The following is a 25,656-nucleotide window of genomic DNA, read 5'->3' as shown; positions in this document are numbered from 1 at the left end:
CAGGGAGACTTTAATCTCCCTGGATGCCACCGTCCCACGGCTCCCTGTCAGCTCCCTGCCGCGGACGCTCGTCCGCTGCAGGGGTTAAGACTCGCCGCGAGTGGCGGCGAGTCTTAAATACGTTGAATAGTGGGAGCAGGAGGCTCCGGAACACGGCGAGTGCATGGCGAGAGAAAAAATCTCTCGCAATGCACAGCGAATTTTCTACATTGAATACTGCCCTAAGACTGCGTGAGGGAGAGTATTTCTAGATGAGCTCTTAGGGCAGTATTCAATGTAGAAAATTCTCTGTGCATGGCGAGAGATTTTTTCACTTTTGGAGAGCAAAATGCTCCGTCCAGGGCGAAAAAAGCAAAAATTCTCCATAAAACACGGAGAATTTTTCTCATTGAATACTGCCCTTAGGATGGGATGGTGATGTTCAGTGCATTATAGGGATTTGCAGGATGATATGGTAGATGTGAAATAGTTATAGAGATATCTGTCTTTGTGTGGTATTTAGCATGGAATAAAATGGGGATAGATGAATGCAGGAAGTAATATATATTAAGAGGTTGATGCAGTTGATAAAGAGGCATTGGGGTCAATTCAATTCAGCACGGCATGAATAGAACCTGGAAGGAGCTCCCAGAGTTATTTATTTGACTGTGCTGTTATATCGGAGAATGCAGGTTTTAGTGACTTAAGCCGGGTGTTTATACACGAGAACAGGGATTCGCTGACTTAAATGCCTGTTGTGATGCTGTTTGCACCATGTTAATGGCAGGAAACGGCATTGCTGCATCGGTTTAGTCGGATTTCTGCTGACACCACAGGAGGGCTGTGAGAAGAAATCCTATGGTCAGGCATAACAGCGCACTCAATTGGATAGCTCCAGAAGCTTCTTCGCGACACAATTCATATCGAATTGACCCCACTGGATAAGAGTTTTAATGGCTCTTTGGGTAAGAAAGGGGATATTATAGCAATAGTGCAAAAGTTTAGCCTAACAGAGGGATTCGATCTGAGGAATAAAGCAGTAGGTGGAGTCAGGTGGGGACACAACTTGGCAATTTTGAGAAAGATTTGATGTGGGGGCCAGGGCTGTGACTCGAGAGCTCAGTTTTGAATATCTTGCATTAAGTCAGGGTTGCCGACCCTCCCGGAATTACCGGGAGTCTCCCGAAAATCCCCCCTCTGAGCCCTCTGATCGCAGCATTTAAATGCCACAATCCGCCCATCTCAGAGGAGGGGGCGGAGCTTAAATGACACACTCGTGTCATTTTAGCCCCGCCCCCTCCATGGAGATCAGTGATTTAGACTATTTCCTGTAATGGGGGCGGGGCTTAATGACGTCACAGTCAAGCCCCGCCCCTCAAACTGGTAATGAAAGTCTCCTCTCCGGGTTTCTCCCGGAGAGGAGCATTTGAAAGTCGGCAAGCCTGCATTAAGTCAGATCCAGACATCATTGTGGAGATAGTAGATACAGTTAATTACATGAGAGTAAGGTCAGGGGAGTAGATATAGATATAAATGTTGTGGAGATCGTGGACCCCCACAAGGGAGATTAGCCCCTGTAACTCGGGACCCCCCCGTCAGAGCACCGGCAGTTGGGATTCTGATGTTGGTATACTGACTGTCAGGATCCCGATTGTCGGGCAGTCATCCGGCACCCGTTATAATAATATATCTCAAATGTTCCAATTCATAAAACATTTTTTACATCAAAAATCATTCAAGACTACAATCAATGCACACAATATCACACAAATAGAAACAATCATCTTTGATGCAGCATAACACTGTAATTAAGAGATGGCAGTCTAATTAAACCTAGATTGCAAAAATGTGTCTAATAAAAGAACACAATTGATCCAGAATATAACTCCCATTATGCTGAAATCAGCTAGAGCAGCGGTTCCCAACCCGTGGTACGCGCTAGTCTTTCAGGGGGTACGCAAACCAGAAGCCGTTAATGGCAGCTGCGTGCCCCGGCACATGCGCAGGACACCGGGTCACGCCGCCGCGGCTGGAAGGACGGATGGCAGTCAGACGGGTTGCTGGGGGTATGCGGCGCTGGCTTCTGAGCCTGAGGGGAGGAGAGTGCATTGCGCATCTCTCCTACCCCTCACCATGCTTCCCTGTGACTGGGCCGCCCATCAGCCAATCAGAGCTTGCAGGCCGGCAGCCAATCAGGAGCCGGCCCGCGAACTTTGATTGGCGGGTAGCCCAGTCACAGTGAAGGGAGGGAGAGATGCGCAGTGTGCTGTACTCTCCTTCCCTGAGAGAAGAAGGCAGCGGCGGCAGCTACATATCAGTGACTACAGGGGGACACTGGACTGTCCTCTCCGCGGCAGCAGCATCAATGGTGAGTATGCTGCTGCTGGGAAACACTGTGGGGGGCATTGCTGGCACTGTGGGGGTATACTTATTGCTGGCACTGTGGGGGCATATTTATTGCTGGAACTGTGGGGGGCATTGCTGGCACTGTGGGGGTATACTTATTGCTGGCACTGTGGGGGCATATTTATTGCTGGCACTGTGGGGGGCATTGCTGGCACTGTGGGGGCATACCATATTGCTGGCACTGTGGGGGCATATTTATTGCTGGCACTGTGGGGGGCATAGCTGGCACTGTGGGGGCATACCATATTGCTGGCACTGTGGGGGCATATTTATTGCTGGCACTGTGGGGGGCATTGCTGGCACTGTGGGGGCATACCATATTGCTGGCACTGTGGGGGCATACCATATTGCTGGCACTGGGGGGGGCACTGTGGGGCATACTTGTTGCTGGCACTGTGGGGCATTGCTGGCACTGTGGGGCATACTTGTTGCTGGCACTATGGGGGCATACTTGTTGCTTTCACTGTAGGGGCATTGTTGGCACTGTAGGCGCATACCCAGTACCATGGGGTCATACCTGTCACCGTGGTGGCATTCCTGTTTCTGGCACTGTGGGGTCATACGTGGCACTATTGGAGCATATGTGTATCTGGCACTTTTGGGGGCATATGTGTATCTGGCACTATTGGAAGGCTAACGTGATCCCTTGGAATGTCTGTTGCTTCAGTAATAGAGATTTGACAGTGTTCTGTTATTTTCTATGCTGTCCGCAGAATGGGCTGAGCTTATATTGTGGTCAAGTGGTTGCACTTTTTTTTTTTTTCTCATCATTGCCAGTATAAACACTATGTTTTATATTTGGTACCAGAATGATTTTTGTAGTATAACCTGGGCACTAGAATCTTTTTGGATATCATACATCAGCATGTTCTTAAATTAATCTGAAGACATGGCACATACCACCACAGTGAAAATGGGGGAGTGACTTGCCCCTGTTAAGCCACACCCTTCAAATGAGGCCACACCCCTTTTTAGGCCATGCCCCCTTAAATTTTTCACGCGCGGCTTGACACGAGGGGGTACTCATAAATGAAAAGCCTAGTCAAGGGGTACGGGAGACAAAAAAGGTTGGGAACCACTGAGCTAGAGTATGTCATAAAGCTCTGGCGTGAAAGTTTGTCAGTAATTGTCCACATATTTAAATGACACAAAGGAACATGAGTGGTGGAATTCTTGGCTCATTAAAGCAGTAGGTAGCCCCCTGATTGGTCCCTGGAAGGAACATACGTGGTCAGAGTTAATGTCTGAGACCCCAGGTGGCTAAATGCAAAGTTGTCAAAGGCCACTAAATCCTCAAATCGTGTATTTATCAGGAATCCTTACTTCAGATTATAAGAACAACACTAGAATCAGTAGATGTAATAAAGAGCAGCAACCTATGTATAACTACCATCAGACATCCCTCTCTGCGGTCGATTCAGGCCTGCTTGTTGGGCAGCGAATTTGGCCCCTTTGGCAATGTTTTTGCCCTGCGTATACGCATTGACGTGAGCGCCTTTGGCTAAGTTTCTCATTGCTGAGGCGCTCGCAGCCTGAGTGACAGACATGGGGAGTTCCTAGGTGGATCCCCAGCATTTCAAGGACATGCCCACAAAAACAATGGGCACTCCCGTAGAAATGTTGGGCGGACATAAACATTCTCCTGCCTGCTTGGGGCTGGCGAATGACATCACATGACCTCAGCGCCCGCCCCCATTTTGGACAACAATGTGGAGCAGAAGAGTAATTCCTGGCTTTACCTTTCTGCTGTAAACATAAGAAAAGTAATTAGATGGTGAACAACCAGAGAAAGATTTTTCCTCTGTGCGGGTGTAGCCAATATAATTATACAAGGGGCTCAGCCTGTGGTCTCCTGCCAGGACACCACAGACTGCTCCCCCTGTATAATTATACCAGGACAGTCTTGGTATAATGATACAGGGGAAGCAACCTGTGGTGTCCTGGTATAATTATACAGAGGGAGCAGCCTCTGGTGTCCTGGTATAATTATACAAGGGGAGCAGCCTGTGGTCTCCTGCCAGGACACCACAGACTGCTCCCCCTGTATAATTATACCAGGACAGTCTTGGTATAATTATACAGAGGAAGCAGCCTGTGGTGTCCTGGTATAATTATACAGAGGGAGCAGCATGTGGTGTCCTGTTCTTTTAATATAGGGTGGTAGCCTGTGGTGCTTGTTCATTTTATGCAGGGGAGCAGCCTGTGGTGTATGGTATAATTATACAGGAGGAGCAGCCTGTGGTGTATGGTATAATTATACAGAGGTATCAGTCTGTGGTGTCCTATTCTGTTATTTTAATACAAGGGGGCAGCCTGTGGTGTCCTGTTATTGTAATTATACTGGGGAGCAGTCTGTGGTGTCCTGTTATTATACTGGGGAGCAGTCTGTAGTGTCCTGTTATTATACAGTGCAGCAGCCTGTGTTGTCCTGTTATTATACAATGGGAGCAGCCTGTGGTGTCCTGCTATTATACAGGGGAAGCAGCCTATGGTGTCCTGTTATTGTACAGGGGGAGAAGCCTATGGTATCCTGTTATTATACAGGGGGAGCAGCCTATGGTGTCCTTATTATTATTTTTTAATAATACATATCTTTTTAGCACTTATGGGCCAGTGCTCTGGACTTGCCCCCCAGGCTAAAAGTTGCCAGCCAGCCCCTGGCCACAATGGATTTCTCAGTAATTAGTGGTATTTTATAGCTGACTCATTTTATTTTCTGAAGAAGCCTACTAATTTTCATTGATGTTCAATCACTTCTCTGTTAAGCAATCCATTCAGTTTTGGTTTTATTTACCCATTTGAGTGCTAAGTGAATTTGTCAAAATTGGTGTGAAAATTGCCAAGCAAACCTTTTTATTCATCATAATGTCCTGTAATGCTTCCCCGATATAGGAAATATAATCTTTTTTATACACAACATTTTTTATTAGAATGTATATAACAAATGTTAGCGACGCTGGCCTTTATAGCTGATATTTAACAAATCTCTCACAGAGATGTTGGCACTTAAAGGGTTAAAAGAAGAAGCAAACACCATCCACGTTCTAAGGCTAAACAATGAAATACAAATACTCTCTTCTTATTTTCTCAGAGTGGTGATTCCCAGCTAAGTATGTCTGCCATATCTCGTACTGACAGTGCTTCCTCCACACAATCGCTGTCACACGGCGGGGTGCCCGAGCTGCTGGTGGGTCTGGCGTATAATGCTACAACTGGGAGGCTTTCTGTACAGCTAATCAAAGGAAGTCATTTTCGAAACCTGGCCATCAATAGACCACCTGGTAAGTAGACAATCTGACAATAAATATTTTATACAGTGTAAAAGATAAAAAAATTCACTATAGAGGCAACATTTTCTGTGTCAATAATATCTTTAAAGACACCTTTGAAACTTGACCAAGGGTTACTGAGAGGTGCATGCATAGTATTAGATTTCAGAGCAGGGGTGGCCAAACCTGTCCTCAAGATCTAAAAACAGTTCATGATTTTCAGACCACCTGTGGATCTATAGTAGGAATGAATGCAGCATGTTTGAAAACATGACAGTTCATAATGATTACAGCTTTGCACCAGCTAGGTGATATGAAAATGTGAACTGTTAGATCTGGTTGATGGTGGACTGTTAGATCTGGTAGATCTTGGGATTGGTTTGACCACCCCTGACTTAAAGCATAGATTTAGACATTTATGAAAGTATTATTAAATTTAAGGACTTGTTTACACTTTTTAACCCCCATATACCTAGACTGACTTCCTGCAATTCCCTTATAAAATATAAGGTAGCTAAATAGATCATTATCCCTAGGGTCACCATATGGGGGCCACACTTACCCCTGTCTCTATACTATGGAAAATGTACCAGCTGTGCCTTATCTTTAGTCATGACCATTGACTTAAATTGAAAATATTTGTTCCATTATTAAATTAGTTTTAGACATTCATTTTACAGTTTGGCTTTACAGAGGCCTACGGGAGTCAGTTGATTATCTATAGGCAGTGTTGAAATTTGTAAAAGTTTAATTATTGCATTGTATATTTAACATCTGCCTCCACTTTAATCTATTCTCGTTGGATGGTTGGATGAAGTTGGTATAGTGTATGGCCAACCTAACAGTACAGGTTTTAGTGATCTCCCTGCTTGAGCACAGATGGTTACTAATTAACTTACTAATTAAATCACCTGTAGCTGTCCGATTAAAATCTGGAATGTCAGTGTGATCTTAGGGATCATGGTTGGGAACCTTTAGAATGCAATATCTTTATTTATTTATTTTTCTATCTCATTCCTATTGGATCTCTGTAATGTATGCTTCAAACTGTCCCAATTTAAGTGGGTCTGTCAAATAAAGAACCAACAATATCAATCTGGACCTTTTAGTAAATTTCCCTCACTTGTCTGAAACTGTGCTTAGCATCTCCCTTCCCCTGTATCCTCCACATCTCATCACATCTCTTAGTAGATAACACACAGCCCCCTCTGTTTCTCTTATCTGCTACCTTGGTGTCACCCTTCTCCCACTCTTTCAATCCCCTCATCCGGTCCAGCCCTCAAACTTCCACCTTCTAAAGGTTAGGCCCTTGCTCACCTGCTCTTATCTACTGTCTCTATATCCCTTTAACTCCTGTTTCTACTACTGAAACTTTCTTCTTTTATATGTACCGCTCACACGTCGTGCCTTACTAAATCCACCCTCAACACAATGGCAAGACTGATTTACATCTCCTGCCACTCTACTACTGCTATGCAGTTCTGCTAATCTATACACTTCAATGCTCCTCTTCTTCACCATGTCTTCCCCCCACGGTTTATTTTGCCTTCTCCATTCTGCCAAAGACCGCGGTCTCAATTCTGTACTGATGATCACATCACATTACAGGTTTCAAAACTCCCATGCTGCTCCATTCTTACACTGGGTGGGATGTAGTAAAGGGAACATGTGTCCCTTTTTCTGGTGTTGTTTTCAGTATGGTGCGGAGGGTAACAACGCCTTTGCTGACATTACCCTATAGAAGCTTATGGGCTTTTTTCCGCATTGTGCTCTAGAGGGATTTGGTTGGTTGCCTCCCAGCACCCCAATAATCTGCTGCTTCCTTTTACGCATGTACAGAGGGACTAGTGGGGTTAAATCCCGAATTCGCCAACATCGCAAAGGGCAGCTCTTTTCTGTTCTTTTCAGTAATAATCACATATGTTAGTACATATGTGATTTAATTGCGATGTGTGGAGGGATGCGTCGAAATGACTTAGTACATCTAGCCTATGTGAGCCCTTTTTGTTGCAGCCTCATTAATCTGTAACATCTAATTAGCAGGTATCTCTCTCCTCCCATCATGCCTGTCCCACCTCATCCACCCAAGCATCCCTGTATCCTGCAAGTTCCATGTATTTGCACATATATTCCAGACTTGCTTGTACCATGCTTATTGTACTTTATTGACTCTACTACTTTGTCTGTTGTTCCTCTACAGTACATCTCTGTATTATAACTTTTATCACCTTACATTGCGAACATAATACTGTTGTAAAATTATTTTAAGAAATGCCACTCACAAAAGTCCGCTACAAGTCTGACTTTAAAGTTCCAGGGTCTTTCAATGGTCCCCTGATCATTGGGGGGCAGTTGTCTCTATAAGGAACACAAACACCTCAGTGGAGTAATAGCGTACTTTTATGAAGAGACTACTTTCTGTATCCGGACCTTCTTCTATTGGAGGAATGTCACCACTTTTCCCTGGTGGCACGTTCTTCTTTCTTCATTAGCTTTTTACTGCTCTTTCTCCAACCTCGGCCTAAGACTTTTCCGTTTGCATTGGTGAATATAGTTGCCTAATTCAGACTTGACCGCTAATGTCAAAATTCAAAGACCCCCCCCTTGCTAAATTGCAAGAGAGTTGCGAATGGGTCGCTAATCGATATCTTTTTGCAAATCCACACGCAATTCCCGAACCATTCAACTGTTCTTGCCGTCTGTGCAATTGTGAGTAATTCTGTGGTTTCCATTAATCTGCGATGTAGACAGGGTAGAAGTGGTCATCACTTACGTCATAGACCCCCCTCAAAAATGCCTGGGCACTGCCAAGATAACGGCTGGTTACCACCACCAAATGTCGGCTTCCTGTCAGCTATAATACGAGGAGATTATGATCCATATACATTTAACCTCGATCATGCAGAATGCACGCGGCACGCACATTAGTGGTCAAGTCTGAATTAGGCTCATAAGCCATAGTGAGGGGACGAGGCAATGTGCTCTAATATAACATGCTTGAACCTGGAAGCAGAGTATACTTACTGCTTCGGGGCAAGATGGCAGCTTCCACTGTGTGAATCCCGGCTTTGTCCCCGGTGATGTTCAGCACATTCTCCATGTAAACCTTTTCTCTACCTTAGGCCCACAGCGTAACACTGCCACACCCAATAGCGCATTTGCCTTTTGTACCCTCCCCTTATGCTAATAAGGAATAACATTCATCCTGTAAGTATTGTTTATGTTTAAATGTCACCTTTTGTGTGAGAGAGAAACATTAATACAATGCTAAAATTATACACTTTCTGACACTATGGGTGAGATTTAATAGGATGAGATTTTCATAAAGTGAGAGATTTGGTAAGAAATCTCCAGTTTTTTTAAAGCGGCAATCATTTACACTGCAAAATCAAACTGGTTTTGTAGTGTAAATGATTGCCGCTTTAAAAAAACCTGGAGATTTCTCACCAAATCTCTCACTTTCTGAAAATCACATCCCATTAAATCTCACCCTATTTGTGCTTTTTGGTGTGATTTAGTGCTGTCACATGCAAGTGAAGTGATGAGAGAGAGAGAGAGAGAGAGAGAGAGAGAGAGAGAGAGAGAGAGAGAGAGAGAGAGAGAGAGAGAGAGAGAGAGAGAGAGAGAGAGAGAGATCTATTTATACACGAATCACTTTTTCATGAAAGCAACTTGTATATATCAGGTTTATCTTGCTGGGCATTGACAGAGCGGTTCTTTCCATGGACCCATTAGTGATCTAGGTAAGGCAGTTGTTGAATCCATAATACCTCTATAACATCGCACCTAAATACCTGTTTTATGCCGGTTCAATTTGTTAATTAGTGCAATGTGAAAGGGGTTACCGGGTCACGCAAACCGGTAGCAACATGGCAATACGAACCGGTAAAAAATAAAGGTTCTTACCGGATTGTGTTTTTTTTTTTAATAATATTTTTATTAACCCCTTCACGACATATGACGTATATATACGTCATATGTCGGTTGCGGGGGAATCAAGCCAGCTCACGGAGTGAGCTGGCTTGAAAGAGAGCAGGTAATGGCTGTATATTACAGCCAGGTCCCTGCTCTCACGGCCACGAGCGGCGAGTTCGCCGATCGTGGCCGTTTAACCCTTTAAGCACCGCGGGCAAAGCGCCCGCAGTGCTTAAATAGCTGATCGGAGGGGGGGCGCCCCCCTCCGGCGCCGATCGGGGCCCCCCGCAGCGAGATCGGAGGGTGCCGATCGGTTGCCATGGTAGCCAGGGGTCTAATGTAGACCCCTGTGCTGGCCGTGTATGCATACCTATTACATCCTGCCTCAGGCAGGATGTAATAGGAAGTGCATAAAATCACTACGTTCAGCCATAGAGCTCTATGGCTGAACCTAGTACAGGCGATCGCGCCCCCTAGTGGTCAAGTACACTAGGGGGCCTTGTAGTAAAAGTAAAAAAAAAAAAAAAATAAAGTTTAAAAATAAAAAAAAATAAAAAAATATTAAAAGTTCAAATCACCCCCCTTTCCCCATTTCCCAAATAAAAATAAATAAAAAATAAAAAAAATAAACATATTTGGTATCGCCGCGTTCCTAAAAGTCCGATCTATTAAAATATAACATTAGTTATCCCGCACGGTTAAAGGCGTAAACGGAAAATAATCCCCAACGCCAAAACTACGTTTTTTGGTCGCATCGCCTACCCAAAAAAAAATAGCTAAAAGAGATCAGAAAGTCGCCCATATCCCATAATGGTATTAATTAAAAAGTACACTTCAGCCCGCAAAAAATGAGCCCTCACCCAGGTCCGTAGGTGGAAAAATAAAAAAGTTATAAGCCGCAGAACATGGCGACGCGACGCAAATTCGAAAAACCGTAACATATTCTATTTTTTTTTTAGTCGTAAAACGTAACGAAAACTATATAAGTTTGGTATCACCGGAATCGTAACGACCCATAGAATAAAGATAACCCATCATTTTAAACGAACTATGAACTCCAAAAAAACCGTAACCAGCGCAAAATTGTGGAATTGCGTTTTTTTTTCTTTTTACCCCACATTGAATTATTTCCTGATTCCCCAGAATATTATACGGTATAGTAAATGGTACCATTAAAAAGTACAACTTGTCCCGCAAAAAAAAAGCCCTCATGTGTCTATATAGCCGGAAAATTAAAAAAGTTACGCTTATTTGAACGCAAGGAGGAAAAAAAAAAAAAAATTACCTTAAAAGGCAATGTCGTGAAGGGGTTAAAACACCATTCAATACATCCAGTTGCATAAACATATTTCAAATTGCAGATAACAAATGTTATTGTGGTTTTTTTTAAAAATACATGCCACTCCACTTAATCCGGCACTGCTGGGAGGTGAACATGGGGAGGTGAAAGGCTGCTGCAGGGCGGAGTACATGGGGAGGTGAGAGGCTGCTGCAGGGCGGAGTACATGGGGAGGTGAGAGGCTGCTGTAGGGCAGAGTACATGGGGAGGTGAGAGACTGCTGCAGGGTGGAGTACTGTACATGGGGAGATGAGAGGCTGCTGCAGGGAGGAGTACTGTACATGGGGAGATGAGAGGCTGCTGCAGGGAGGAGGACATGGGCCCTTATTCTGATTGACGCGGACTTTACCGCATACTTTCGGATCGCGTCTTTACGGCGTCTGCACATGCGTGGAGAACGCTACGCGCATGTGCCACGCATTGACTCGGTACCAGTTCGGCCAAATCCCGTCCAGAACTGTTCACCGCTATCATTCGGGAAATAGGGGCGTATTATGGGCGTCATGCGGAATGACACATGGGCGTAGTTTCAAAGTGGGCAAAACGGGGCGGAAACATGGGCGGACACGGGGGAGTACACTTATGTTGGGGGGCGTACATTCGGAAACCACTCCGAATGCACGCGATCAAAAAGGGCAGAAATGTGCGGTGTCCACAAGTGTACTATTGCTTTGCGGACACCACTCGTTCATGCGGGAGGCGAACGTACGCCTAATGACTACAAGCATTAACACCTGAACCCAATAGAATCTACTCCTTTACTCATTACTCACTAATAGGCCGCTTGTCAGTGCTTTAATTGAAACCATTGCTGCTTCAAGGAAACCTTAGTAATCCCCCACATATGCTGTACTTGTCCCACACTTAAAAACTGCTAACAATGGACATGACTGAATATTAATACTAGCAATACACATGTGTATTCGACATGTACTCATGAAACCACACATTTTGGGTAAAGTAAACACATTTATTTATATTCATGTCACACTCAATGCCAGTGTGATGCAAAGACCATAAAATAATACATACAAACAATAAACAACATGGCAGGAATGCTGCAAAATAAATAATAATACAAAACATATATAATTGCACACAGATGGACTCCAGCACCTCCTATGTGCCACTGCACATGCAGCCAGTGGGAAATGAGGAGGCTGCTGGCCCTTCTACAGCAGGGCAAGCTGCACCTGACCATTCAACAGCAGGGCACCCTACACCTGGCCCTTCTGCAGCAGGCCAACCTGCAGCTGGCTCATATGCACCATCAGCAGAATCATTTGGAACACAACCGGGGACTTCACAAGATAGTACCATGGCCATCACTTCAAGTACAGCTGACAGTAATGGCAGGCAAAAGAGGGCAACAGGGGAACCACTAAGGACATATGAAGCAAGGGCTCATCTGGTTACCCTCAGCACGTGATTGGACACAAGAAGCTGACACACACAGCACAATGGAAGATTTGGGAACACATAACGGCGGAGATTAATGCAGCCACAAGTTCATTTCCGACCACGTTTGGCCTTGGTAGGCTCCTTGGCCTGTGCAGCAGCTCTTCGGGGACGGCCAGATGCTGGGGCAGGTGGAGCAGATGATGTGGAGGGGTTGGCTGGTCTACCCCTCCTGCCAGCAGGGAGTGTTTCCGGTGGTAATGCACCAGAAACGGATGACATTAGGACCCTGTTGCTGGTAATCAGCTCCACCATAAGCTCATTATGGTGGAGGAGGAGATCATTTTGGCGGGTGGCTTGCTCGGCCAGCACCTGAGCACTTGCAGCCATGGCCTGCATGCTCGCAGCCATGGACTGCTGGGTGCTGACCAAGCTCGCCAGGATCTCCTCGGTCCTACGCACCCGTTCTGATGCCAAGTCTCCCTGCTGGTTGATGTCCCCAAGCACCTGGGCCAAGGCGGCCAAATCGGCTTGGCCCGATGCCTGCTGCTGCACAGGCCTACCTCTGGGGCCAGGTGGCACGGACTCCTCCACCTCCTGAGCAGAGTCCTCACCAAGCGGTGGGGTGTCTGTGGGAAAAGATAAACACAATTAGGAGACATTCTACGATAATTACTTGCACAAGTTTATGGCATGACCAATATTTACCTTCCAGAAAAGACGCAAACACTTCAGCTGGGGCCTCGCTATCCATCGTGCTCACCCCCCTGATCTCCTCAACTGCTATACAGCTCTCGGCCATCACCTCCAGGGGGGTGAGCTCTAGCCCTGATGGCATGGGCCCGGCCCCAGATGTCTGGCTGTGTTCCCACCGCTTGGTCATCTTCCTCTTCAGGTTGGTTTTGAAGTCCTGCCACCTGCAATGTAAGTTGACATATTAATACATGTCACTCCCAATGTTAGCTGTTGCAGCCATTGCTCTGTGCTACATATTACAACATGTGATTAATGTCCCATATATAATATTACATGCAACTATGATATCAACCGTTACAATACACATTCACAATCACCCTACTCTAACTCTCAACCAAATAACATGGCAATAATGTATGTGTATCGTAACAACCTCACGGCCCATTTGCTAAATGCATCTAAGCATCAATTCAATCATTACTTGGCTATTACTGGGCACATGTATCACAAAACAACTTGCCTCTTCTTCACATGGTCCGTCTCACGAACTTGTGGCGCTACTTCATTAATCTCTGCCGTTATCTGTTCCCAAATCTTCCATCTGCGTGTGTGTGTCAGCTTCTCCGATGGACACTCAATCCAATCACGTGCTCGGGGAACCAGGATGGCAAGCTCCTGTGCTTCATATGCCTTATTTCTTGTAGTTGGTTCCTCTGTTGCCCTGGCTCGCCCCTTGCCACGTCCCTGGCCACGCCCCCTGGCACCAGTCGCTGCACTTGAAGTGCTGGCCATGGTACTACCTTGTGAAGTCCCCGGTTGTGTTCCAACCAATTCTGCTGATGGTGCATATGAGCCAGCTGCAGGTTGGCCTGCTGCAGAAGGGCCAGGTGTAGGTTGCCCTGCTGTAGAATGGTCAGGTGCAGCTTGCCCTGCTGTAGAAGGGCCAGCAGCCTCCTCATTACCCACTGCCCGCATGTGCAGTGGCACATAGGTGGTGCTGGAGTCCATCTGGTCAAATAGTTGCTGCAGATCTGGGTCCACCTCTGGTTGTGATCCAGACATGTTAGCAACAACATTGTCACCTTCTAATACACCTTTATATACTGTTTGTGTATCCTGTTTGGCGGACATCAGCGGCAGCTGCGTTCCGTGCGTGTGCGTACGTCGCTGTTTTTTCGCGCCGCATACGGTGGCGGAAATTCCATTGTGTAAAACCTGGCGAAAGTTCTACATGAAATACTGGTCACCAATGCTAACATTGCATAGAATCTTCTGATAAACCTGTGACTATTGCACAATACACATGCTATTTGCTAGCATGACATGACATTTGAATTCTGACTACTGTGGTATTGTGGCGTTTTATTGCAAGCTAAAAGTAGCCCAATCCCTTAGATAATCCAGGCCACAAATCATGCAATACTCATCTCTACTGTTATAGACCACACATGTGAGAGCCCTATAAATAGTGAGTTGCTGCTAGAATCATTTGTCTCCAGATCTGGACTTGTCAGGGTCTAAGGTAAGCTCTTCCATGCTCCTTGTAGATATGATATCCATTAACAATGTAAGTGTATGAATGTATGCACCATTGCCTCACTGACTACAGATTGTTGGGCCAGCAAAGTGCGTGTATCATTATTGCAACATGTCACATGTTCACTATTTCACTCACAGGTCTTAAACATGTGTGGGTTCATCTATTGCAGGACAACATGTCCCAGCAATAGATGAAATGTCTCATAGTACATGATGTCGGCAAAAAATGCTGACACCTTTATCTGTGTGTTTTGGACGGTGTGTATTGAGTTCATATTATTGTGTCATCATTAGAGAGTCAAATGGATCTGCGGGATTACACGGGGCGGCCATCTATTGTACGTATTGAAGGCTACAAATCAATTTGTAGTGGGATATGGCCATTATGTGCATAGGTGCCTCAGTATTTATGTTCATTTCTTTATAGGTTGCAGAAGCTATTCTGCGCTACATGGAGAGGAGGCTAAGGGCACTTGCGGCTCTCCCCACTCGTCGCCCAAGGAGGCCAGGACGTGCTAGAATCTATCGCACACGGGTGACTCTGTTTGCTATGCCCGATGATGAGGTACTTACTAGGTACCGGTTACCCCCACATGTAATTCTGGATCTGCTCACCCTAATTCAGAGTGATTTGGAACCTCTACACGGGATCACGACAGCAATTCCGCCTCACACACAGCTGCTGGCGGTGTTGCATTTCTGCGCCTCAGGATCATTCCAACAAGTAGTGGCAGTACTTGCTGGAATATCTCAGCCGGCCTTCTGCCGAATCCTGAGGCGTGTGACGTCGGCCATGTTCAGGCGCAAGGGGCACTTCATGGCCATGACATTTGCCACCGAGACCCTGCGCAGAAGCCAGCAGGCCTTCCATCAAATTGCTGGCTTCCCTAATGTGATAGGGGCTGTGGATGGCACCCATGTACCATTTGTGCCTCCATCTCGAAGTGAGAAGATATATAGGAACCGCAAATTGTTCCACTCACTGAACGTGATGGTGGTATGTGGCCCATCCATGGAGATTCTCGCCTTCAACTCGAAGTTTCCCGGAAGTGCCCATGACTCTCATGTCATCCGACAAACCGGGATATGGCAAAGACTACAAGAGCTGGAAGGCCGTGATGCGTGGGTTCTGGGTGACTCCGGTTACCCATGTACGCCCTGGCTACTTACGCCGTACAGCTACCCAGCACCGGGCCCACAGGAGGCATTCAATCGGGCGCATGTTGCCACCAGGCAAGTGGTGGAGCGCTCAATTGGCCTTTTAAAAGGTCGATTTAGAGTGCTCCACCGCACTGGTGGTGACTTACAATATGCGCCTGAAATGGTGTCGAGGATCGTGGGCCTGTGTTTATTTTTCCACAACATTGCTGTGCGGCGTGAGATACCCTTTGATGAGTGGGAGGTACCATCTGAGCCGCAAGATCCGCCCATGCGCCCATCCCGCGCCCCTGAATGCCGGAGGGGATACCAGCTGCGGGACTCTGTGGCGCAAAGATACTTCAGGTACATGTTATCGAGTTCACAGAACACACCAATTATTGTACAAATCACCCCTGCAAATAAGTACAGTGTGTTAGTTGTCAGTGTTACAACACGAAAATTAGCCAGCCTGCCCTCCTAATGGCAAAGAAATAGGAGATATTTATCATATGTGCTTAGTTTTGGGGGAAGTTCAATATTGGTGCCAATTATTATACCTTGTTCAAGGGATCTTATGTGTTTGTTATATCTTCATTATTGTAGTTGATACTATCCCTGATGACTGGTGAGTACATTGATTTATTCTGTAATGTGTTTGGGATTTTGTCATGTGTTGATGTCAGATTTGTTTGCAGATATATATATATATATATATATATATATATCTATATATATGATATTAGAATTTATTCACATGTTTCTACATTTCAAGGAGCAGGCAGCCAGGCAGGCAGGCAGGCAGGCAGGCAGGGCTGTTGTATAATGGTGGTCTCAGGATACCTGCAAGTGTGTGTATGTGTCTTTTACACATAAATGTACGCATACACATAGATGCATAGAGTAAATAATGCTAAGTACAGCTATGCGTTGCTAAGCTATAGCACGCGTTGCTTGGCGGAGCGAGGCGTCATTGGATTTGCTAAGTGCATACACACTGTGTTTTATATATATCAGATTTGTTCATTGCCATACATCAACACTACTGTTTGGAAGGCAAGCGAATTTGTCACCATTTGTGTTTGCGCAGAGACGCTGTTCATGTAAAGATGAACAATAAAGTTATTAACACAAATAACTGTGATCAACCAATGCCACCAGCTGATTGGTTGATAGATGCCATTGTCAACATGGCGGAGACACGAAGGGCAGAACCCTTCACACATGCGGAGCTGCGGGTTCTTGTCTCCGTCATGGAGACAAGGCTGGGCCGTGCAGGGCCCTTTATAACCAACCGGCATAAGCGGAGGGCCTATGCTGCGGCAGGGCGCCGAATTTACGCCCGCACTCGGGTGCGGAGGTCCCTCGGGCAGCTGGAGAGGCGGTGGTCGGACCTCCGCAGGCGCCAGCCCCAGCTGCTTCAGCAACTCAGGGGCGAAATAGCTGAGTGTGAGTATTTTAGCTATGAAATTTCGCACTTACAACATAGCATATATAAACAATAAAATGTGTCTCATGATAAGTGGGTGTCCATGGGTTTAAAAGTCCATAGACTGTTATGTGTGCTTCTTCCTGGTTAACATGCAGTCATGTGGCTTTTATATGTAATGCCATAGCATTGAGGATTATGATGCATACAATGTGCCAGATCTAATATGTGTTACACATTGATAAATGCCTGGGTTGTAATGTGTGAACAAATTACTACCAATCACATACTAATTTAAATGTCACTATTTGGAATCCATTAACAGTAAGGAGCTACTTTCCTGCATCGTTTGCCATCATTATCACCCTTCCATGTATGTCTTGTTATGGATTAATACATGTGCCCCAATGACCCCACATTGACCATGATGTTTTTTTCTAACACACAGCACGAGCCCAAGCACAACAGGCCCGGGAAGAGGCGGAGGCAGCCCTGGCACATGAGGAGGCCCAAGAGCCGGAGGAGGAGGTGTCGGAAATGGTGGAGGAGGAGGAAGTGGAGGAGGAGGAGATGGTGGTGGAGGAGGAGGAGGTGCGTGAGGAGGTGGTGGAGGAGGATGTGGAAGCGGAGTTGGTTGCGGAGGAGGAGGTGTTGGTGGCGGAGGAGGAGGTGGAGGAGGTGGTGGTGGTGGAGGAGGAGGAGGAGGAGGAGGAGGAGGAGTTGGAGGAGGAGGAGTTGGAGGAGGAGGAGTTGGAGGAGGAGGTTGTTGGTGGAGAGGAGCTTGCGGAGGAGGGGTCTGAGGAGGCCACGGTTGCCCCGGAGGAGTCGGATGACGATGGGGAGGAGGCGTGCCAGGCCCCGGAATATCACCAGATCGGTATGTTAACATAATGCATCATTCATGAAGTAGTTGTACTGGTATTTGTTATGTAGCACTGTTGGTAACAAATTTTTTTGCCATCCTATTCATATAGACCCCAAAGTGGGTAGCTACAGATACAGGTACGGGTTAGATGGGGTGTCCAAGGCATCCCTTTCATCCAGGACACCTCTGAATTACACCTGTTTGTGGGATGGGTTGGAGCTCCATTTTGACTGCCACATAACCGTTGTAGTTAAACAGGATCCTGGAGTAAAGGGATGAGTGGATCATTTGTGGCTTAAATTCACCTGCTGCAAGCGTGGATTATGACCCATCAAATAGTGGAATCTATATTGTTGGTGAATGTTATTTATAAACTCTAGGATGTATGCTATAAATGGAGTATGGCCCGGCCTACCTTGGAATGGAGTCAGAAGTTGCCAGTGTCCCAGGAGCCTCCTCTACCTAAACACCCCCTGTACTTCAGATTTTTTTTTTCCCCTCACAGAATTGTAGGTTGGTTTAGACAGAATTATGATTTTGAGGATGTGTACTGTGCATTCCTGACATTTGCATAACTCCCATGCCACGAACCATCACTGAACTTAGACTGAGCAGATTGTGACAAGTTCTTATTGACGGAGGCCATGACCTGGTTGTCATTGGTTAGTCATGGGTGGGTTGTGACTGAGAAGAAACAATATGACTGTTATGTCTTCTGCAGAGTAAAGGGTATAGGGCAAAAAATACAGTATGTAGTAAATAAGTTAGCATGTATGTATATATGTATGTGTCATATCTATTTATCTATGTGTGTCTCTATCTCTCTACATCATGGGTCCTCAAACTGCGGCCCTCCAGATGTTGTGAAACTACAAATCCCGCCATGCCTTGCCACAGTTTTAACACTTCCTTATAGCAAAACTGTGGCAAGGCATGCTGGGATTTGTAGTTTCACAACATCTGGAGGGCCGCAGTTTGAGGACCCATGCTCTACATAGATATATATATATATATATACACACATGTCACCTAGCATTTGTGCAATTTATGTCGCAGTATGTGAAATGTATGCAAGAATAACATGACTAATTGTTGCCCCTTTGACATGCCCACAGATGACACCACACCGGCAGATGAGGGTGTGCGTGGGGCCCTCCGGCGACTGGAGCACCATCTGCGGCTGGCTCAAGCAGACCTGCAGGACCTGAAAGACCTTCTTATTTAATTTCTAATTTTATATTTTTTTATTTCTGTTAATTGTGTAGTTCATTAAATTCTTTATGCAAGTTCACAGTTGTTGGTTTTATTTGCACTTTAAATAGTATATGTGTAGATTGTTTATAATCTTTTACACAGGGTGTAATACAAAGCATTGCACTTACATTGCTGTAAGGGTTAATGTGTGCAATGCATGTGTTAGGCATGCTTGTAAGGATATATTGGAATCTAATTGATTCCAATTCCAAATAAGCAGTTTTTTATGAGGATAGGTAATTGAATAAGTGGGTCATGTGATGTATTGCAGAAGATACTTCATAGTGGTTGTTTGGCGTAAATACTCCGCTTACGTGCGGTAGCACCGCTTGGCTCCCGTTCGGATGCGGTATTCCCGAGCATACTCTGTAATACTCAGTAATACCGTGCCGAATCGGAGTGTTTCTCCCGCACACGCATGCTTTGTATGTCGTCCGTAAACACGCCCTGTTCTTAAAGAGTGAGTCCGTCCGAATGCGGAGGACACGTGGGCGTTTCTACGGACGATGGCCGCATGCGGCAAAACACCGTGGCGTGCGGACCGCTCCGTAAGAATGCGGGAATTTCCGCACAGATCAGAATAAGGGCCATGGTGAGGTGAGAGACTGCTGCAGGGAGGAAGACATGGGGAGGTGAGAGGCTGCTGCATGGAGGGGAACATGGGGAGGTGAGAGACTGCTGCAGGGAGGAGGACATGGGGAGGTGAGAGACTGCTGCAGGGAGGAGGACATGAAGAGGTGAGAAACTGCTGCAGGGAGGAGGAAACAGGGAAGTGAGAGACTGCTTCAGGGAGGAGGACATAGGAAGGTGAGATGCTGCTGCAGGGAGGAGGACATGGGGAGGTGAGAGGCTGCTGCAGGGAGGAGGACATGGGGAGGTGAGAGGCTGCTGCAGGGAGGAGGACATGGGGAGGCGAGAGGCTGCTGCAGGGAGAAGTACATGGGGAGGTGTGAGACTGCTGCAGGGAGCAGGACATGGGGAAGTGAGCGGCTGCTGCAGTGAGAAGGACATGGGGAGGTGAGAGGCTGCTGCAGGGAGGAGGACATGGGGAGGTGAGAGGCTGCTGCAGGGAGGAGGACATGGGGAGGTGAGAGACTGCTGCAGGACGGAGTACATGGGAAGGTGAGAGACTGCTGCAGGGTGGAGTACTGTACATGGGGAGATGAGAGGCGGTGCAGGAAGGAGGACATGGTGAGGTGAGATACTGCTGCAGGGAGGAAGACATGGGGAGGTGAGAGGCTGCTGCAGGGAGGAGGACATGGTGAGGTGAGAGACTGCTGCAGGGAGGGGAACATGGGGAGGTGAGAAACTGCTTCAGGGAGGAGGACATAGGAAGGTGAGATGCTGCTGCAGGGAGGAGGACATGGGGAGGTGAGAGGCTGCTGCAGGGAGGAGGACATGGGGAGGTGAGGCTGCTGCAGGGAGGAGGACATGGGGAGGCGAGAGGCTGCTGCAGGGAGGAGTACATGGGGAGGTGAGAGACTGCTGCAGGGAGCAGGACATGGGGAGGTGAGCGGCTGCTGCAAGGAGGAGGACATGGGGAGGTGAGAGGCTGCTGCAGGGAGGAGGACATGGGGAGGTGAGAGGCTGCTGCAGGGAGGAGGACATGGGGAGATGAGAGGCTGCTGCAGAGAGGAGTACTGTACATGGGGAGATGAGAGGCTGCTGCAGGGAGGGGAACATGGTGAGGTGAGATACTGCTGCAGGGAGGAAGACATGGTGAGGTGAGAGGCTGCTGCAGGGAGGAGGACATGGTGAGGTGAGAGACTGCTGCAGGGAGGGGAACATGGGGAGGTGAGAGACTGCTGCAGGGAGGAGGACTTGAAGAGGTGAGAAACTGCTTCAGGGAGGAGGACATAGGAAGGTGAGATGCTGCTGCAGGGAGGAGGACATGGGGAGGTGAGAGGCTGCTGCAGGGAGGGGGACATGGGGAGGTGAGAGGCTGCTGCAGGGAGGAGGACATGGGGAGGCGAGAGGCTGCTGCAGGGAGGAGTACATGGGGAGGTGAGAGACTGCTGCAGGGAGCAGGACATGGGGAGGTGAGCGGCTGCTGCAAGGAGGAGGACATGGGGAGATGAGAGGCTGCTGCAGGGAGGAGGACATGGGGAGGTGAGAGGCTGCTGCAGGGAGGAGGACATGGGGAGGTGAGAGACTGCTGCAGGACGGAGTACATGGGGAGGTGAGAGACTGCTGCAGGGTGGAGTACTGTACATGGGGAGATGAGAGGCGGTGCAGGGAGGAGGACATGGTGAGGTGAGAGGCTGCTGCAGGGAGGAGGACATAGGGAGATGAGAGGCTGCTGCAGGGAGGAGTACTGTACATGGGGAGATGAGAGGCTGCTGCAGGGAGGAGAACATGGTGAGGTGAGATACTGCTGCAGGGAGGAAGACATGGGGAGGTGAGAGGCTTATGCAGGGAGGAGGACATGGTGAGGTGAGAGACTGCTGCAGGGAGGGGAACATGGGGAGGTGAGAGACTGCTGCAGGGAGGAGGACTTGAAGAGGTGAGAAACTGCTGGAGGGAGGAGGAAACAGGGAAGTGAGAGACTGCTTCAGGGAGGAGGACATAGGAAGGTGAGATGCTTCTGCAGGGAGGAGGACATGGGGAGGTGAGAGGCTGCTGCAGGGAGGAGGACATGGGGAGGCGAGAGGCTGCTGCAGGGAGGAGTACATGGGGAGGTGAGAGACTGCTGCAGGGAGCAGGACATGGGGAGGTAAGCGGCTGCTGCAGGGAGGAGGACATGGGGAGGTGAGAGGCTGCTGAAACTTGCTCGCCGCCCCACCCCTTCAGTGTCACTGAACAAGTCACAGAGGCCGGAACCTGCTCACCATCCAACAGAGTGAGTGACAGAGGGCGGAATCCTCTCCCCGCCTGACTTCTCTCGGCAGTACCCCGCATCGGGAACAGCCGGGCAGCGTCTGAGCGGGTGCTCAGACGCTGCCCGGCAATTGACTGCACAATCCCGAAATCCCGGATTTGGATAGTCCAATCCCGGAATTGAAATCCCGCATATTTTGGTGCCAAATCCCGGGATCCCGCCGATCCCGGGATTGGCCACCCTAATGGGGAGGTGAGAGGCTGCTGCAGGGAGGAGGACATGGGGAGGTGAGAGGCTGCTGCAGGGAGGAGGACATGGGGAGGTGAGAGACTGCTGCAGGAAGCAGGACATGGGGAGGTGAGCAGCTGCTGCAGGGAGCTGCCGGGGGAGTTCAAGGGGAAAACAGGTCACGCTTGTGCATCCGACAAGTCAGACCTGTGTATTGGCCATCTTTAGAATTACGTCTATAAGTTTGTGTTCATTATACCAAAATAAAAATAAGATGTGAGATTACAAATAATCAGTAAGCAGCATTCAGTTTGCTGTAGCCATTTTTATATGAAGTATTTTCAGAGGTGTCACAGGAAGTGAGACTGGCAGCGTGTTCACACCCGTTACCACACATCATTCTCAGACTAAAGTGCCGCACAGTTACACATCATTCTAAAATAGAAAAGATAAACCTAAAGACTACGTAAAACACTGCAGCAGAGCCCGTAGGGAAGTGAGAATGTGACTTTAGAAATAAGGATAGGTTATATTGCTGCTATTTCCTCCTCATGCTCCACTAATCTATGTGTAGTTATAGCGATGGAAAAGGGACTTGATCCCTACAGTATGTAGGTTTTACGAGCCACCTCTGGCGGGTCTGTGTAATTGCAGCCTTACTCCTGTGAGCATTCAATGCCGCAACCGATGTGGTTTCTGCAGTGACGGTGGCTTGTTTTCAGTGTTAATCGCCGAAAACAAGCCATCCTCGCTGTCTAATGCCCTCGCTGGCCGGGGAATCCTTGCCATCGGAGGACGGTGAGGATTCCCCCGAACTGCGAGGTTCGCTGCTAATGCATCGAGCCCGTTGCATGTAGCAGTGACCCTCGCCATCTTGATGGCTGCACTCATCGTTACCACGTCGCTGAAAATACCCAGTGAGGTGGAAATGGCGAGTGCAAGTTGAATACTGAGCCGCGAGCTATGACGACGAGCTATCGGCACTACTCGCCGTCATGGCATTAAATATACCCCTATGTGTTCTGTGTGCAGTTTCAGATGCTACATTATTAGGACATTAGCACTCTGCCTTGTATTTAGGGGCCTGGCTTTCCTAGCCATCCTGATTGGATACTCTGTCCTACTGTATATAACACAGCCTACCTAGGACCTATTTACTGGTTATACTCAGTCCAAACCCTGATCCTGTAGCGGAGTACTGACTAGCCTGTGAAACCCTGACAATCTCTGCATACCTTGAACTACTCTGAGCTTATATACTGTACATTTACATTAGCATTCCATTTTTCTCTTTGTAGATACATATGGAAAACTTTCTCTCTTGAACGCTGTGGGCCATGAACTATCACGCTGTAAAACGTCTATTCGTAGAGGCCAACCAAACCCAGTCTACAAAGAAACCTTTATCTTTCAAGTTGCGTTATTTCAGCTCACTGACGTCACACTGATGATTTCAATTTATAATCGCCGCACCATAAAGAGGAAGGAAATGATTGGTTGGATTTCACTGGGTCAAAACAGTAGCGGAGAAGAGGAGCGAACTCATTGGTTGGAAATGAAGGAATCAAAGGGTCAAGAAGTGTGTCAGTGGCATACACTACTTGAAGCCTAAGGAACACTGCTACTGATAGAACTCAATGGAGATGTAATGTTCCTTGGTCACGATACAATTGATTGTTGTCCCTAAATAATTTGAGGGATATATTTTTTTCGATTTTCTAATTTGAACAAAGATGTGACACTGAAAAAAGTTCCTCTACACATTTTTCCTTGGTTGAATTAAAAGAGCACAGACTTGTTTCAAGATAGCAACATACAATCTTTAATTATTATCTTTAATCTATAATCTTTATTGCCCATCAACTCAATGAAGAAATATGGAAATTAAACTATTGTCTTTTCTACATAGGGGAAAATAGGATCTTGCACTATGGGGGTTATTCTGATTCACTCACAAAGGCAAATTCCTTCTCAAATGGACAAAATCATGTGCACTGCAGGTGGGGCGGATGTAACTTGTGCAGAGAGATTTAGATTTGAGTTAGTTATTTTGTTTCTGTGCAGAGTAAATACTGGCTGCTTTATTTTTACACTGCAATAAAGATCTCACTTTGAAGTAAAACCCCACCCAATTCTAATTCTCTATGCACATGTTATATCTGCCCCACCTGCAGTGCACATGGGGGTTATTCTGGTTGAGTTGGATGGCTCCGAATGCGGAGGGACGGACGGCCGATGGTTGGTGTTTGCGCATATGCAGAGGCGTATCTGCGCATGTGCGAACGCTGCGAACGTCCGAATACGGCGTGAATTCTGTACTGAAAACGATTGGTCGGAGCAAGCCGAACAGGGGGTGTAGAGGGGCGTGAAGGGCTGTTTACCATATGCGTACGCCCCGCGTTTCATGGGCGTTCCCATGAAAACGTTGGGCGTATGTATGGTAATGCGGCCGTGACGCACGTGTTGGGGGCAGACACATGACATAGCCAGATGCCAGCTGCCCGCCCATATCCCTGCTTTTGCACGGAGAAATGCCGGAGTGGTCTGGAGCACTCGGTGGTGCCTGACCACTCGGTCCAGCATTCGATGGTCGGTGACCATCGAATGATGGGGGTGGTTCCCAGAGATGGAGGAGTTGTTCACATGAAAAATCCACTCGCGGTCTGTTCGGTCTGCGTCTTACCGCATTCGGAAGGTGTGAGCGAACCGTACGGAAGGCGGGGCTAAGAACACTCGGTTTCTGTCCGAAAATATGCGTCCAACCGAATCAACCAGAATAAGGCCCATGGTTTAGTCCATTTGAGAACGAATTTGCCTTTGCGAGTGAACCAGAATAATGACCACTGTCAGGCTTATTTGGTTAATCACCTGTAATTTATTAAAGTACATCAGAAGCAGTAGTGTGTATTTATACAGTATGCATCCTTATACTCTGCTTCTGTTTTGTCCAGTTACTATAGTTACAGGTATATGTTAGATACCAAGGCAATGAATAGATTTAAAGTGGGCTGGTCTTTACACCAGATATATATAAAGCACAATACTTTTTCAAAGTATGTTAATAAGTAAATTGTAATTATTTGATATCAAATGTACATGTAAAATTATTTTCTAAGTGGAATGAAGAAAAGATATATGATCTTGTCCTTTCAAAATTACTTTGCATATAAATAATGGTATGAATCTAATTTTTAGTATCCAGAGCAACAATGGATTGTAGGAATTATGGCTACTGTCATATAGTAGTTTGATGGCACATACTGCTGCATGAAACACATGTCTCTATGATGGTATTTTTAATTATTTGGAATGTCTTTGATACCAAGGCTGGATTCTATATTTTCAAACTGCATGGAAACCAATAAAGGCTTTACTTTAAATATT

General features: G+C 47.0%; 1 protein-coding gene across 4 annotated transcripts in view; it reads left to right on the top strand.

The window, feature by feature from the left end:
* SYT16 (synaptotagmin 16) overlaps positions 1-25,656 on the top strand; it is a 118,188-nt gene extending 92,532 nt beyond the window's left edge. For all 4 annotated transcript variants that reach the window (XM_083166440.1, XM_083166439.1, XM_083166438.1 and 1 more), the window contains 2 exons: positions 5,477-5,666; positions 23,571-25,656. In XM_083166440.1, the coding sequence (XP_083022566.1) occupies positions 5,477-5,666; positions 23,571-23,884 (504 nt within the window). In that variant the 3' untranslated portion in view covers positions 23,885-25,656. The remainder of the gene's footprint in view (positions 1-5,476; positions 5,667-23,570) is intronic.

Source organism: Crinia signifera, chromosome 12, assembly GCF_055691185.1.
Source record: "Crinia signifera chromosome 12, ASM5569118v1, whole genome shotgun sequence".
In the NCBI taxonomy this organism is placed as follows: domain Eukaryota; kingdom Metazoa; phylum Chordata; class Amphibia; order Anura; family Myobatrachidae; genus Crinia; species Crinia signifera.
The sequence above is the reverse complement of the archived record's forward strand: the minus strand, read 5'-3'. Positions and strand labels throughout refer to the sequence as shown.